At 37.9% G+C, this 17494-nt stretch overlaps 1 protein-coding gene across 6 annotated transcripts in view; it reads right to left on the minus strand.

Moving 5' to 3' along the window:
- The window catches only part of LOC106874233 (uncharacterized), a 48666-nt gene that overhangs the window by 11464 nt on the left and 19708 nt on the right, over positions 1 to 17494 (minus strand). For all 6 annotated transcript variants that reach the window (XM_052968178.1, XM_052968193.1, XM_052968201.1 and 3 more), the window contains exon 3: positions 3862 to 4675. In XM_052968178.1, coding sequence (XP_052824138.1) covers positions 3862 to 4675 — 814 coding nt within the window. The remainder of the gene's footprint in view (positions 1 to 3861; positions 4676 to 17494) is intronic.

The raw sequence follows: 17494 nt of genomic DNA on the forward strand, positions 1-17494 counted from the left end.
ATATATATATATATATATATATATATACACACACATGACAGGCTTCTTCCAGTTTCCGTCTACCAAATCCATTCACAAGGCTTTGGTCAGCCCAAGGTGTCACACAGTGGTTGGGAAGCAAGCTTCTTACCACACAGCCACATACATACATACAGGCATACAGGTATGGCTGTGTGGTAAGAAGCTTGCTTCCCAACCACATGGTTCCAGGTTTAGTCTACTCTACTTGACACTTTGAGCAAGTGTCTTCTGTAATAGCCTTGGGCCAACCAAAGCCTTCTGAGTGGATTTGGTACATGGAAACTGAAAGAAGTCATCATGTGTGTGTGTGTGTTTTACTGTCTGTGTAAAAAAATAACCTGAGTATATCTGAAGGTAAACTTGTGGTATCTATTTGCACATCAGAAAATAATACTTTAAAGTATTATTTTGTGATGTACAAATAGATACCATGAGTTCACCTTCAGGCATACTCATTAGGTTATTTTTATGTATTATCTGAAATAGAATACCTGCATATCTATTAATCTCAAAAGCTGAATTATTATTGATTTCTATTATATATTTTGTATATTTCTAGATAAATATATAAATATATGATAAGCAAGAAAGTAAGACCCCACTGTATGATATGCAGATGCATGTAATGGTAAATGGTTGTACCTGATTGATTTGGGAATTCGTTTTCCCAAATTATTTAAATATATATATATATATATATATAAAATGTATATGTATATGTGCATGTAACCCTGAACCAACTACCTGATATTATTTTTGCTTACATGCATATGATAACATTGTTTAATATCAAACGAGCAAAAATATTTTAAGCGTCAGAAATTATTCATTAGTGTTAAGCATTGGATTAAAAAACATGAATAATTTGAACAATCTGTAGTCATATTAGTAATAAAAACAATTAAAAAACAAAAAAAAAATCATTAAAATTTCAACATTATAAATATTATTCAAAATATATTTGTATTCAAAATGAAAGAAAAGCAAAACAAACATTCTGTTTTAAAATATCTGATGACTCATAGCATTAGTATTCTCATACATGGTTTTTGCGCACTTTATATTACCAGATGTGTTTATATTTATATCAAAATATATTGGTGTCTCACACACACACGCACGTACACACACACGCACGTACACACACACACACATGTGCATGCACACACACACACACACACACACACATATTTTACTTCTTTTAATCATTAGAGTGTGACCATGCTGGTGCACTGCCTTGAAGAATTTTAGTTGAACAAATCAATCCCAATACTTGCCTTTTTTTTTTTTAATTTTTAAGCCTCAAACTTATTCTATCGATCTCTTTTTCTGAAGCGAAGTTATGGGGACGTAAACACACCAACACTGGTTGTCAAGCGGTGGGTGGAGTGGGAACAAACACACCTATCTATATCCGCCTCATCATCATCCTTTAATATCCAACTTCCATTCTGGCATGGGCTGGATGGTTTGACAGGAGCCAGCCAAACAGGAGCCTGCACCAGACTTCAGTCTGTTTTGGCAGGGTTTTTACAGCTGGATGTCCTTCTTAACACCAACCACCCAGCACACATACATACACAAACACAATGGGCTTCTTTCAGTTTCTGTCTACCAAATCCACTTTCAAAGCTTTGGTCAGCCAAAGGCTATAGTAGAAGACACTTCTCAAAGCATATATAATACTTTTTTTAATTTTTTATTTTTCTCTTTCTGTGTAATGTTTGAAAGATAATCACTGCAAAATTAATCTGACCTACAAGACTTAAGGAAATTAGTGAGAGAGTGGTGATGGTGAAGACAGGGTTGAGAAGTTAAAAAGTTCACTTAGCAGCCATGAAATCACCATGATCTTAGTAATGCTTATTAAGTAGGGCAAGTGTCGTCTGCCATAGAAATGGGCTGACACAAGCCTTGTAAATGCAACTGGATAGACTGAAATCATACCAAGACCTACTGGCTGGACAGTATCAGCACTTAAAACTGACCAGTGTTGTCATGTATTACTCATTCTCTTTGTGTCTGAAGATTTCATCAAACCTGTATGGAATACACAGCCTCCTACACAGATAGGACACTGTATATGTAGTTCAGTTGACTGAATAACTGGCTGTGTAATAATAAGTTCGTTTCCAACCACATGGCTCCAGGGTTAGCCTCATTGCATTGCAACTTAGGCAAGTGTCTTCAATTATAGCCCTGGGCTGACCAAAATCTTGTGAATAAATTTGGTAGAGAGAAGCTCAAAGAAGCCCATCATATATATGTGTGTGTGTCTTTATGCCTGTGTTTGTTCCTCTCACTACTAGACAACCAGTGTTGGGTTGTTTATGTCCCTGTAACTTAAGCAAAAAGAGACCAACGAAATAAGTACCAGGATTTAACCATTTAGCATACAAACCGGCCATATCCAACCCAAATACTTGACCCGTTTTGTGTCCAAACGAGCCATATCTTGTCTCTCACACCTACTCTATGATGTTATTCCCAAAATATACAATCACATGATCAAAATCTCAAAGCTACAAGACAATGCACGATTAATTCAAAACAATGTGAATACATAAGCATTACATTTGACAATAATCTGCATACTAAAGAGTTAAAAAATGACTACAGGGGTTAATTTGTTTGACTAAACCCATCAAAGCAGTGCTCAAGCATGGTTGCAGTCCAATGACTGAAACAAGTGAAAGATAAAAGATAATCTGTACAATTCCATTTCATTGTTACTAACTTATGATTTATACATTTCAAGGAAGTGGATTATTAATATTTCAGTCAACACATTTCAATGAATGCTGATGTTATGTTGAAACAGTAAAATTATACCTATAATGTATCGATGCTATGCAGCTGAAACAAACGACAAATCAATAAACAGCATGAATGAAATAAGGACCCATTTGCCTTGTCTTCCATAAGTGCACTATTACAAAGTATTACAAATCTGTTATCAGTGTGATAAATAAAACAAAGGCAGGAAAAACTACTGCCAGAGATGCTGTCATTATCCTAACTGGCTCTTTCTTAGCTCACAATACAGTGAGTAAACCTATACCTCTTCTAAACCCACAACATTGAAAGGAGTAAAAGCATCCATGATTTATAAAAATTAGATATTGATGGCTAACACCAGCTCAAGATATTTTTCTTTTTTTTTTCCTTTAGAGAAAATCACATACTCAAGATTAACCTTTTAACATAGATATTATTCAGTCAAAAGCAATGCTTATTTATTCTCATTGTTTTAAACTAATCATGCATTATCTTGTAGCTTTCAGATTTTGATGAGGTAACTATTAATTTTTAGAATGATATTGCAGGGTTAGTGTTAGAAACCAGATCTAGCCAGTTTGAACATAAAACTGGTAGAATATTTTGGCCAGATAGGGCCAGTTTAAATAGTGAAGGGTTAAGCATTTCTGCAACATATTTCTATTAATTATTTTTGCTGAGTATTTAACATAGTTTTCACAACCTCTTTGCAAGCATCATTTTATTTTCTAAAAAACAGTGCAAAATATTAACCCTTTAGCACTGAGACCAGCTATATCTATTTTATCTGTTTTTGGTTCAAATTGGCCAGATCTGGCTTCTCACACCTACCCTACAATGTTACTCTAAAAATAAACCATCACACAATTGAATTCCTGAAGCTACAAGATCATTTATGATTAATTCAAAACAATGTGAATAAAGAAGCATTACATTTAACAGAATAATATGAATGCTAAAGGGTTAAAAATAAACTGTGTTAAGCATGATAATAAAAATACAAAGACAAATAGATAGACAGACATTAACAAAAAGGATTAACAAATCAGTTTTACTACTTACTTATGAAAAGGAAAATCATGATGGCACCCCAACCAAGAACAATAGATGCATTGGCACAAATACTTATAATTCCCAAGACACGCATATTTCGAACAAAGGAGAAGAGGATGAGAATCGGTAATTGAAGCAAAATGAGAATATACAGATTGGGTGCCATCTTTACATAGGAGACATGTGGTAGCAAAATATGTGAAGATGAAGTGATTATATCTGTGGATATTAAAGGTGATATTGATGTCGTAACTGGGAAAGTGGCATTGTGGTTACTGAGGTGTGAGATAACTGTTTTTTTAGTGCCCTTAGGGGTTTCAGTCACTGAAGGTGGAATTAAAGTTCCACTTTTGTTAAAAACATTAGTGCAGTTCCAAGATATACTGTGGTTTGGTAAACGATTAAATTGGTTAGAAGGAATTCCCATTATGTGCTTCAAACTTAAGGAGGTGTTAAGCTGAGTGTTGTTTGCCACATGTAAAAGCACACATTGCGGAACAACGGGGAAAAAAGATAGCAGTGTGTTACCAACAAAAATGGAATAGCCGATGCAGTAACCAAACTGCGTTAAAAAGACACAAAAGTTCACGACACCTTGACCAATACGGCCAAACGCAATCATGCCAATGTCTCCATAGGATAGTTGTTTCTGTAGTTGACTTTCCAGCTCGAGGCGCTGTTGGTCCATATTATCAGATGACTTCAGGTGACGGGCATCGAATTTCCAAAGAAGAATATCCAAAGCATAGTATTTACATTTCACAATCAGCTGACAACAGTGGCTGGTAAGGCTAGCAATGATGAGAAGTAGAATCAAGCCCGCCTGAAAGTAGAGCAAAATGAAATTATTTTAGAAGTGCTGTCCAGATTGAATCATCATCATCATTATTTCATATACACTCAACAAATTAGACAGTTGGAAAAGAAAAATTGCTAACATCAGGCTACAACAAGTAACCTTAGATACCAAGAACTCTAAATATTCTAGCTGTCCCTCATAACAGTTTACTGGAGGTGTACTAAACTGGGTTTTATGCTTATTTCCATTATCCATCTGTTCAAATCTTTAGGGATAGTTCTTAATGCACCTATAACTACAGGTATACATTTTACCTGCACTTTCCATAATCTCTGTAACTCAATGCCTAGGTCCTGGTACTCTGCCATTTTTTCTATACCTGTCATATTGACTTCCTCATCATTTGGGACTGTAAAGTCAATTATCTGACACTTTCTATTCTCTTTATCTACTAAATTACTAAATCAGGCTTTCTACTTATATTACTCTGTCCACCCGAATGTTAAAGCCTCACAACGTCCAATATTTCTTACTTTCTAGTACTTTATTAGGTTCATGTACATAATATTTATCAGTATGGTTAAATTTATTATCATTATTTCTTTTGAATTTGGGATAGGGTCAGCAATATTCAAGAGAGGGTACAATTTGATTACATTGATCCCAATACTTCATTGATAACTTATTTTATTGATCTCAAGAAGGATGAAAAGCAAAGACAACCTCAAAAGCATCTGAACTAAGCTGGAAGAAATGCAGCTAAGCATCTTATCTGTTGTGCTAATGATTCTGCCAGCTCACATTATTATTATTATCATCATCATCATCATCATCATTATTATTATTGAGAGAGAGAGCAGTGCATGCCATCAAAGTGACACTGGGGTAAAATATACGAAGCCCACTATACCCATCATTACTACCTGCCTGATAAGGGTACACCAGGCACACGCATCACAACCATATGTGCGCGACATGGTGATCTCATATCAAGATAAACAGCACATGACCTTGCAGGTGGGGCCCAGTTAGAATTTTCTTCAGGTCGAGTAGCCCATCCCGCTCAAAAGGTCCCTGAATAAGGTTTGTTTAAGGATGTTGAGCAAAACACCCATGTTTCCAAAGGTGAATTATTGAAACCCCAAAGAATTCCTCTCAACACATGATTATTATTATTATTATTATTATTATTATTATTATTATTTATGGTTTCTTTTCATTGTAACTTTATTGCAGCTGCCTTAGTGCCAGGCATCCTCCGGAGGCCAAGAGTAGCCAAGGGACTTTTGCTTTGCTATGCATGCTAAGATTATCACCACATTTATTCCATTTTAGATGGAGAGTGCTTTCTGTAGTATATGGGCTGTACCCATCAAGGTTATCCTTTGTAGTTCATGGAGATTGAAGTTACCAGGGAGTTGCTTAATATACTTCTCAGCTCCCTTCTTTATCATTCCAAATTCTGCCATGGTCGATTTTGCTTTCATCCTTTCGGAGTCGATAAAATAAGAACCAGTTGAACACTTCCCCCAAAAATGCTGCCCTTCCAAAATTTCAAACATTGTGCTTATGTGAGAATATTATTGTCATTGTAATTGTTACAACTATAAAAGGTGGTAGACAGGAAGAATCATTAGACCAAATTCTATGTGGTATACATTCTACAAGATCAACTTTGCTTTTGTCCTTTCAAAATCAATAAAATAAATAAAATAAATAAATATGCGTCCGCCAAGAGGTGTCAGAAAAGTTACCACAGGGATAACTGGCTTGTGGCGGTCAAGCGTTTGCAGCGACATCGCTTTTTGATTCTTTGATGTCGGCTCTTCCTATCAAGTCCTAGGATCAATGGTATTAACTTAACCCTACCCCTGGCTATGTATCAAAATCAGAAAAAAATTATTACTTGCTGGTACCACTTAAAAAGCACCCAGCACACTCTGTAAAATGCCTGGTGTTAGGAAGGGCATCCAGCTGTAGAAACCAAACTAAATCAGATTGGAACCTGGTACAGCTCTCCAGGTTGCCAGCTCTGGTCAAACTATCCAACCCATGCTAGCATGGAAAACAGACATTAAAGGATGATGACAATATATTATTATTGTCATTGTTAAGACAGAGAGCTGGCAAAATGATTACAGCATCAGAGAAAAATGCTTTGCAGTATTTATTCACGTTCTTTACATTCTGAGTTCTAACTTCACTGAGATTAACACCTCCTTTTACCTCTTTGGGGTTGATAAAATTAAGCACCAGTCATGCACTGGGGTCAATGTAATCAATCCCCTTCTCCTCAAAATTACTGACCTTGTGCCTAAACTGTGCTGTTGAGGAGTGGCTAACATACTCGGTACAGTATTTAATTTTGTCCCATGTTCTAAATGTTATCTTTGCCTTTCACCTTTTGGGAGGTAAATGAAGAATTCTGTGTGTTCTGTGATACTCAGCCTTGTGCTGATTCAATATCAAAAGAAATTGTCATCATCATTCTCAATGTGTACAGATAATATGTTCTAGGTTGTCTTCACCTTGCAGTACATCTGCCATAAAGTGCTAAATTATAAATCAGATTCACACAAAGAGTCATCCACATCACTACATGTTTTTCTTTCGTTTTGGCCTTGTAATATATAGATAGGATGGAATTTCAAAACATTATCAGTTGCTGTGTTCTGATCCCTTGACACCATCTTTGAAACCCAATTCCTATAAAAGTTTGTAAAAGAACAATAAATTAGAGTGAGTTAATTAGCTGTGAGGGGGTGAAAAATCCAGAGTTTTAGACATTTTCACTGAGAGAGCAGGGATGGTGGATATAAAGACTTTGGTATTAGGGATGCAAAATTGTAAATAAGGGTTTGAAGAAGTAGGGATGAAGGAACTCAGTTTCGAGAATAAGAAGTAAATAGAAAGTTTTTGAGTATATGGTGTAAATAGTTTTATGTTAGGCATAGTGAGAAAAGAAGGTTGTAGAATATACAGTATTGCTGTAAGGTAAGGTCCAGACTCTGTGATCACTGGTGGTGTTAGCCTATGTCAGCAAAATTTAATCCATATATGTTCCAAAATGTTTTGTGAGTGAAATTTGGCATGCATGCATGTATGTATGTAATTTGGCAAAGCTCGCTCGATCTCAATTTTCAGTACGAATACGGACCGTGAAAGCGTGGCCCATCGATCCTTTCCGAACATGCATGCATGCATACACACAGACAGACATAGACATACATACATACATATATACAGGGTGTGGTGAATAAATTGTCTAAATCAATCAAAAATAAAAATAACACTGACATCTTATTTTAACAGATATATTTACCAAAATTACATAAAAATATCTTGAAATACTAAAGAGTAAATTTATTCAATAAAATCGCCATTGGCTTCAACCATGGCCTCCGAACGACTTCGGAATCTCCTGGAACTTTTCTGGACAATCTCTTGGTTTAAGTTGGTAAATGCTGTCATAATCCTTGCCTTCAGTTCATCTTTGGTGTTACAAGGAGTTTTGTTGGTCTCTCATTCAACTGCACCCCACACATAATAATCAAGGGGGTTGCAGTCTGGGGAGTTAGGTGCCAGATGTTAAGAGTGATGTGGTCACAGAAATTGTCTGACAGCCATGACTGGGTTCTTCTGCTTGTGTGGCATGGTGCAGAGCCCTGTTGTCAGACATAAGGTCTTTCAGCAGCCACTCTCTTAACCCAGGGCAACACTACCTTCTCCAGGCACTTGATGTAGGCCTCCATGTTGTGGGAAGATGAAAGGAGGCATAACACCACCATCACTCGTGATCACTCCAAACACCATGATGTTGATTGGATGTTTGATTTTTATCACTCTCGGTACATGTTTTGGGGACACAACAAGCCAATGGTTGTTCTGTGTGTTCACACTCTGATCCTGAAATTCTCATCTGAGAAAAGCAAAAACATGTTTGGTTGGAGGGGATGCTTAAGTTTGTTCAAAAGCTTCATAGCGCAGTCTTTCATTTTGTCCGTGATGGCTTGGGTACAAATTGGCCCTTTCTCATCTTGTATGAGGAATACTGAATGCTTTTAAACACTATCTACTTCATAAGAAACTCAGACACTCCCATGTCCCTGGCGATGGACCTGACTGACATGGAGGGATCGTTGTTAATCATGGCCTGGATCACACCAACAAATTCAGGAGTTCTTTTCTTATCAGAATGAAATTTCTGAGCTGCCGTACCTTTGTAATCACCATTAGTCTTGTCCAACTCTTTCTGAATCCTCTGCACTGTCCTCAGATTGACACCCAAACACTTTGAAACGTTCGTATTGGAGCTTCCAGCACAAATGCCAAGCAGTACAGCATGTTGTTTCCAAACTTCTGGCAGAGTGAATCACGTCATGGTACTGTTTTTTTCTCACAGACAGTGTCTGACTGACCCTACTATACTATATAGTCGACAAAATCAAAAACAAACGATGTGCATGCATGAAGTTAAAAGTATAAAATAGCGACAATTTACCCATCGCACTCTGCATACATGAAGAGCTGCCCAGGCTCCATGTCTGTTTTGGCTTAGTTTCTACGGCTGGGTGCTTTTATCCAGCACAGGTGCATTTACGTGACACCTGCACATGTGCCTTTTACGTGGCACCAGCACCCACAAGCCCTCAAGGTAGGAATGCTCAGCTGGAGAGCGATGCAGGGAACAACTTGTATGCATGGACAACAACGCTTTTATTTTCTCTCTTTAGACACACGTAATTTGGTATATTATATATGTAAAAGCCCATTAAACATGACAGCTAGCATTGTTCTCTTGAATATAAGCAGCATGGATGTGGAAATTATAGGTGCCTCGAGCAGCAGATGTCCAGAGAGTGTACCACTTACACAAGCCTTCATTTCATCATGTTTTTCATCGACCAGTTTGTCTTATTCGACTACGGCAATCCATAGTATACAACACATAATAGAAGTGTTAAAAATGATGCAACGCCCGTGCCTGAAGCTTTTGAAAACGCTTTGAACAGAGATAATCCCAAACGCATGTATTTGTCAAAGAAGAACTAGTCTACATTATAGGATTAAAAAAAACGAAGTTACAGGTGTTACATCAATTTTCTACTCTTAAACAGATGTTTAAATAAAGACTAGAGGTCGTTCACTCCCAGCTCTTGGCTGGCCATTGACTCTACTAAGTGCATCCGTCTTTCGACAGCTTTTTCGTTGTGCAGGTTGTCCATCGAAAAGCACCCTCATAACCAAGCAGACGTGGTAGGGTTGTCAGTTTAGTCGTCGACGGCACGACCTTGTGACAGGTTGTACTGGGTTACGTGCTACCAGTAGCGGCATAACTACAGAGTTGTACCCCAGTAGCACCAAGAGTAACCTGAAATACACAAACATAAATACGTGTGCGAGAGTGAGAGAGAGAGAAAGAGAAAGAGAGAGTGTGTGTGTGTAAAAATCTGTGCATCGAGCGAAAATTCCTCGAGATTTTCGTTGCCCAGCGCAGTTATGTCCCTTTACATCCAGGAGATGACTTTGGTTATCTCCTCTTCCAAAAACTGATTTAAAAAAACAGTATCCAGTGTGCTTACAGCCGTGAAGGTCTGTTGACATCTTTATATTATAATTTTTTTTTTAACTTAAGTCATTTGACTATGGCCATGCTGGAGCACCACTTTGAAGGTTTTTAGTCGAACAAATCGACCACAGGACTTATTTTTTGAAGCCTAGTACTCGTTCTATCGTCACTTCGCCAAACCGCTAAGTTACTGAGACGTAAACACACCAACACCGGTTGTAAAGCGGTGGTGGTGGGGGGGGGCGGCAGACACAAAAACACACACACACACGACGGACTTCTTTCAGTTTCGGTCTACCAAATCCACTCACAAGGATTTGGTTTGCCCGAGGCTACAGTAGAAGACACTTGCCCAGGGTGTCTTGCAGTGGGGCTGAATCCAGAATCATGTGGTTGGGAAGCAAGCTTCTTACCACACACCCAAGGGACTAATAATGTGAGGTTCAACTCTGCTGCATTTTCAGTAGAGGGAACTCAAGCAATGTGAAATGAAGAACTTTAGTCATGTTCTCCACAGACTGGGAATCAAACGCTGCCTCCCACGAGACCATACACCTTCATTGAGCTAATGTAGTTAACCAAAACCCTCGAAGATGATGTATTAGCCCAGCTGCAATTCAATGACAAACCAATTAAAAGAAAAAAAAAAGCAATTAAAAGTTCTGATCGCTACAAATCCTATCCTCTACAATCAATCTTCAACTTGTTATATTGTTATACAGTATTATTACACTTCTTACACATATCTCTAATTTTCTGATTATTTTACAAAGAGAGAAATGTCTTTTTTGTCATCAGGGATAATATTTCTCACCCTAATCAATAAGATAGTTACTTCATAAATTACCCAATCTACAAGAAATAGCAGTCTTATCATACCTGCTAAACATTTTAACCATGGAAAACAGACTTCTTTAAATGATGATGATGATGTATGTATGCGTGCAGTGTTTGTTAACATCTGCTGCTCGTTTATTCAAAAGTTAGTATTTGTATAGTGTTCTGTTGGCATTTCTTGTCAATAAATCACCCACTTGTTTTGTGTCTTTGAGGCCATGTGAAGAAAGATCTCTAACTTAAGATACAGGCAAGGATTAGCATCAAAAATGTCATCTGGCTGTAAAACAATGCCTCAACAAGATGTGTGTTTAATTCATTCTAGCATGTAAAAATGGACACAACACAAGTGAATGAACAAACTGATGAAGCAAGGCAGGTAGAAGATGGAATCTTAATATGATGTCATGACAACATTAAATTCTTCACTAATTCCACTGCTGGCTTTATCCTACAATTACTTCCTCCAGAAACATATATGCTGAACCATTCTTTAGAGCCTTTCAAATTCAGGCTTCTCATTTCACACTAGACTATATAGCACTGGAGCTTATCAAAGGCCTATAGTACCCTGAAAATTGAAAAGATTTCTTGCTGTTATTTATCAAGAATTAGATCCCCTACAGTTCCACATCCAACTGTAAATTATAACAGCATCTTGATTACTCTTATTATCATGCATCAGCTTTAATTTAAAATATTTTTCTTATTGGTTTGGCCTGAAGGAAGGGGCTGGGCCTACACAGGCACACTGAATCCGGTGAGATCGATGGAATTAATCTTCCTCTTGCATAGTTGCCAGTTGAAGGTTTCAGAAAAAACATGGGTAAAGAAGGAATTCCAGAAGACCAATGTTCTTGTGAGAAAATAGAGAATGTAGTGATTAGTGCAAGACCAGGGATGGGGATGGGGACAGAATATGGGTGTTAAGAAGAAAGACAAGTGAGAGTGAGTCAGGGGTCCCTAGGTAATAACACAAGAGTAGTCAGCTCCTAGGGGCAGAAGTCTGTCATAATGGTTAAAAAATGTTAAGGTATGAGAGCATAGATGTTGACTAAAAGGAGGAGTTGGTTGACGAGCATCTTCAAGCCAATCAGCCAGGCGATTTTTTGGGGGGAAATAGTATAGAGTGTGTATGTGCAGTAGGAGCACCATTCCAAATGTGTGAAGAGTTCATTGGTGTTCAATCATTGGAGATCAATGAAGGCCATGACTGACTATGCAGCACTTTACTGGGGAATACAGCTGCATATGTGACTGAAGAATCCAGACATCTCCTACCCATGATAAATCTTCCATGTGCCCTTAAACATAAGTTAACTCCAGAAGGAGCAGTATTTCATTGTTGCATACATGCATGATACCCAGGCAGCTATAATGAAAGCTCCACTGTATGATTTCAAAAGCTTCCATCGGTTAGACCCAAAATAATAGGTTGCACATTAGATATAAGTAGGAAGAACTTGCACAGCATTATTCACACACAATCATCCCAAATCACCTGGAACGAGCAGTAAGACATGGTCAAAATGATTGGCAAAAAGGCTGAAAACAGGAGGTATCAAGGTTACATGTGAGTGCAGAAGTTTAAGATAAACTGAAAGGAAATATCATCTGCTAAGGAGTGGTTTTTTTTAGGGGAAATCAGGTTGGCAGAATGCAAGAAATGAAACCAAACCTTGGAGCATACTAGACTTAATAGAGTGTTGTTGTTGGCACTCCGTCGCTTACGACGTCAAGGGTTCCAGTTGATCCGATCAACAGAACAGCCTGCTCCTGAAATTAACGTGCAAGTGGCTGAGCACTCCACAGACACATGTACCCTTAACATAGTTCTCGGGGATATTCAGTGTGACACAGTGTGACAAGGCTGACCCTTTGAATTACAGGCACAACAGAAACAGGAAATAAGAGTGAGAGAAATTTGTGGTGAAAGAGTACAGCAGGGTTCACCACCATCCCCTGCCGGAGCCTCATGGAGCTTTAGGTGTTTTTCGCTCAATAAACACTCACAACGCCCTGTCTGGGAATTGAAACCACGATCCTATGATTGCGAGTCCGCTGCCCTAACCACTGGGCCATTGCACCTCCATTAATAGAGTGTAGGTAAAAGAAAACTCCAATCACACATGCTGCAATATGATTGGATGCCACTGATAAAAAGATGAGAGACAAATGAAGCAATGTAGGTCGGTTGTTTTTCAATGAGATTTGTTTGGCAAACAACATTAAATACTTTTTTTGATGTCTATTCTTTTACTTGTTTCAGTCATGACTGCAGCCATGCTGGAGCACCACCTTGAAGGGTTTTTAGTTAAACAAATTGACCCCAAGGCATTTTTTTTAACGCCTAGTACTTATTCTATCAGTCACTTAAGCCAAACTGCTAAGTTACAGGAATGTAAACACATCAACACCAGTTGTCAAGCAGTATGGTGGGGAGGGACAAACACAGACACACATATATCACAGGTATTTTTCAGTTTCCATCTACCAAATCCACTCAGAAGGCTTTTGTTGGCCTCAGGCTATTGCAGAAAACACTTTCCCCAGGTGCCATGCAGTGGGACTGAACTTGGAACCATGTGGTTGGGAAGTAAGCTTCTTACCATGCAGCCACGTCTATGCCTAAAAACATTGTTTTTGAATTTATTTTTAAGGAAGGCCAAGGCCCACTGGTGAGTGATAGGCAAGCTGATCTTCAATAGATCTGGTTTTATGAAAAGCCTCGATAATGGTTACTAAGAAAGGAGAGTAATTTGAGATGATGGAGATACTCCGAGCCTGCTCTCTATAAGCTTATACTTTTTCTACTGTAGAACCAACATAGAACAACTCTAAAATGATAATGATAGCATTAAAAATGTAAATGCACATGGCTGTATGTTGAACAAAACGTTTGCTATAGATATTATGAAATATTAAGTGCTTGAACATAACATGCTTCAAAATGATCTTGATCAAAACATACTATTTGCTAAAAACTTGTAATACTTTTAAAAACATAGCTCATAATAACAGACTTAATCTAAACACTTTCAGAAACCAAATCAACAGGCTGCAAGCCTTTAGTTTTAAAGGGAAAAGAAGTTAAGGTGTCTAAAGAAATTAAAATTGCTTTAAGCAACAAATGAGCATCAATTTGTTTCAAGAACTTTATGAGAGCTAGTTCATAAGTTTCAATCACAAAATCCAGAGCAGACAGGTGAAGATATAATAGTCGTTGGTTAAGGAAACCTTTCTATAACATAATATTCTCAGGTGTTCCTATAACTGTTTCTACCTAGATGACCTAAAGAAATGTAGAAGAAAAATTTAACCAGGAGGTGCAGGAGTGGCTGTGTGGTAAGTAGCTTGCTTACCAACCACATGGTTCCGGGTTCATTCCCACTGCGTGGCACCTTGGGCAAGTGTCTTCTATAGCCTCGGGCCGACCAAAGCCTTGTGAGTGAATTTGGTAGACGGAAACTGAAAGAAGCCCATCGTATATATGTGTATATATATATATATATGTGTGTGTTTGTCCCCCCACCATCATTTGACAACCAATGGTGGCAAAAGAGACCGACAGAATAAGTACTAGGCTTCCAAAGAATAAGTCCTGGGGTTGATTTGCTCGACTAAAAAGGCGGTGCTCCAGCATGGCCGCAGTCAAATGACTGAAACAAGTGAAAGAGTAAAGAGTATTAAAATAAAAAAAAACCTTCAGTGGACTGTGTTACAAGAAACAAGAGCAGGTATTATGATATTTCCTCCAACTTCTTGAAAGGAATTGAATCGAGGTACTGAAAACAAGTACAGGCTCACCCGAACTCTTATCTCTACACTCTAACAATCACTACTATTTTGATAAATAATGCAGAATGGGAAGAGCAACCAACCATGAAAACTAGGTCGATGGACAAAAAAAACAAACAAAATAATGACATACACAATAACGAAGATTGCTACTTTTCTCTGTTGTCAGGAGTGCCAAATGCATAAGGACTATGACAAGTAATATAACACGCTATAAGATCAGTTAACCACTGCCAGAAGACGAAACAGGTTAGTTGAAAAACACAGTGTGTGCGTGTGTGTGTTCTTTTATTCTTTCACTTGTTTCAGTCATTTCACTGAACCACTAAATTACTGGGATGTAAACACACAAACACCAATTGTCAAGCAGCGAGGTGGTGGGGGGGACAAACACAGACACAGATATATATCTCTTTTACTTGTTTCAGTCATTTGACCGCGGCCATGCTGGAGCACCGCCTCTAGTCGAGCAAATCGACCCCGGTCTCTTTTCCTGAACTGCTAAGTTACAGGGACGTAAACACACCACTATTGGTTGCCAAGCGATGTTGTGGGGACAAACACAGACACAAACATACACACATATACATATATATACGACGGGCTTCTTTCAGTTTCCATCTACCTCGGCCTGAGGCTATAGTAGAAGACACTTGCCCAAGGTGCCACGCAGTGGGAATGAACCCAGAACCATGTGGTTGGTAAGCAAGCTACTTACCACACAGCCATGCCTGCACCAATATATATAATGTGTGTGTGTGTGTATATATATATATATATATATATATATATATATATATACACACACACACACACACACACACACGACGGGATTCTTTCAGTTTCTGTCTACAAAATCCACACACAAGGCTTTGGTCGGCTCAAAATTATACTAGAGGACACCTGCCCATGATGCCACACAGCGGGACTGAATCTGGAACCATGTGGTAGGGAAGAAAGCTTCTTACCACACAGCCATGCCTGCACCAATATATATAATGTGTGTGTGTGTGTGTATATATATATATATATATATATATATGTGAGTGGATTATACTATTGCCTACAAATGGGAGAAAAACAAGTATTTAATTCAAAGTAAAGAGTAATATAAAATTTAGTACAAGTTAATAATTCCTGAATAAGACTAAGTTTCACCTGTCAGTTTGTCGACCCTGACAAACCAGCAGGTGAAACTTATGGCTAAGTTACAATTATTAAATTTCACATTATATTATATAACACACGTGCACACAGATATATGTATGTTTACACAAAGAAATGTGTGCAAATACACACATACATAAAGGCAAATGGTAGTGAAATGCTATTCGATGTCTATGGTAGCCAGTTTATTGATTTTTACATCTTAATGCAAATTAAAATCAGTTATTTTAGGTAGTTTTATTTTAATGTAAGTATTGGGGGAAAAGTTTTTTATATGTGAGTGTGTTTAACAGGCTTAACATAAATGGGGTGTGTTAAAGATTGATAAAAATATCTAATATAACTCAGTATATATATATATATATATATGGGCGCCACATAAAAAGCACCCACTACACTTTTGGAGTAGTTGGCATTAAGAAGGGTATCCAGCTGTAGAAACCATGCCAAATCAGAATGGAACCTGGTGCAGCTCCTCAGCTTTCAGTCAAACCATCCAACCCATGCCAGCAAGGAAAACCAACATTAAATGAAGATGATAATATTAGCCCCAGTATAAACTTCATTGACCTGTATTTGTTGAGTTGCTAATTTAAGACAGCAAAAACAATAACAGCTTTTGGGCCTCTGTAAAACATAACCCAGTCATACACATATCTAATGGGCTTCTGCAGAGTTTTCATCACACAATTCCACTCACAACCTAAGACCACAGTAGAAAACACTACTTGTAGGTTCATTGATATTGGACCTCATACCACATTATTGTAAAAGTAATTTCTGAATGAAACAACTATCCCTGTGCTTTTATACACACACACACAGTGAAGTGCAGTGCAAGAGTGGGTGTGTGGTAAGTAGCTTACTTACCAACCACATGATTCCAGGTTCACTCCCACTGCATGACACCTTGGGCAAGTGTCTTGGGCCGACCAAAGCCTTGTGAGTGAATTTGGTAGACGGAAACTGAAAGACGCTCATCGTATATATGTTTGTTTGTCCCCCAAAACCGCTTGACAACTGGTGTTGATGTGCTTACTTACCCGTAACTGAGTGGTTCGGCAAAAGAGAACAATAGACGAAGTACTAGGCTTGACAAAATAAGTCCTGGGGTCAATTTATTTGACTTAAACTCTTCAAGGTGGTGCCCCAGCATAGCCGCAGTCAAATGACTGAAACAAGTACAAAATAAGATAAAAAAAAATATTGCCCTAACTCTTCGAAACGCCTGTGTTAGAATGGTAGCAGCTGATGAAGGAAAATGTTCTCTATGTGGCCTGTATGTTTTCTGCACTCTGGTTATTATTATTTTTTGGTCTACGTTTTGTTTGCAACGTCCTGTACCCAGATATGCACCTATATATAAAGGTAGATGTAGGTATGCACATACTTGTAAGTATATATGCATGTACTCATTTATTATTTGTTTTATATATATATATATATATATATATATATATATATATATATAT

This window comes from Octopus bimaculoides, chromosome 1, assembly GCF_001194135.2.
Source record: "Octopus bimaculoides isolate UCB-OBI-ISO-001 chromosome 1, ASM119413v2, whole genome shotgun sequence".
In the NCBI taxonomy this organism is placed as follows: Eukaryota; Metazoa; Mollusca; class Cephalopoda; order Octopoda; family Octopodidae; genus Octopus; species Octopus bimaculoides.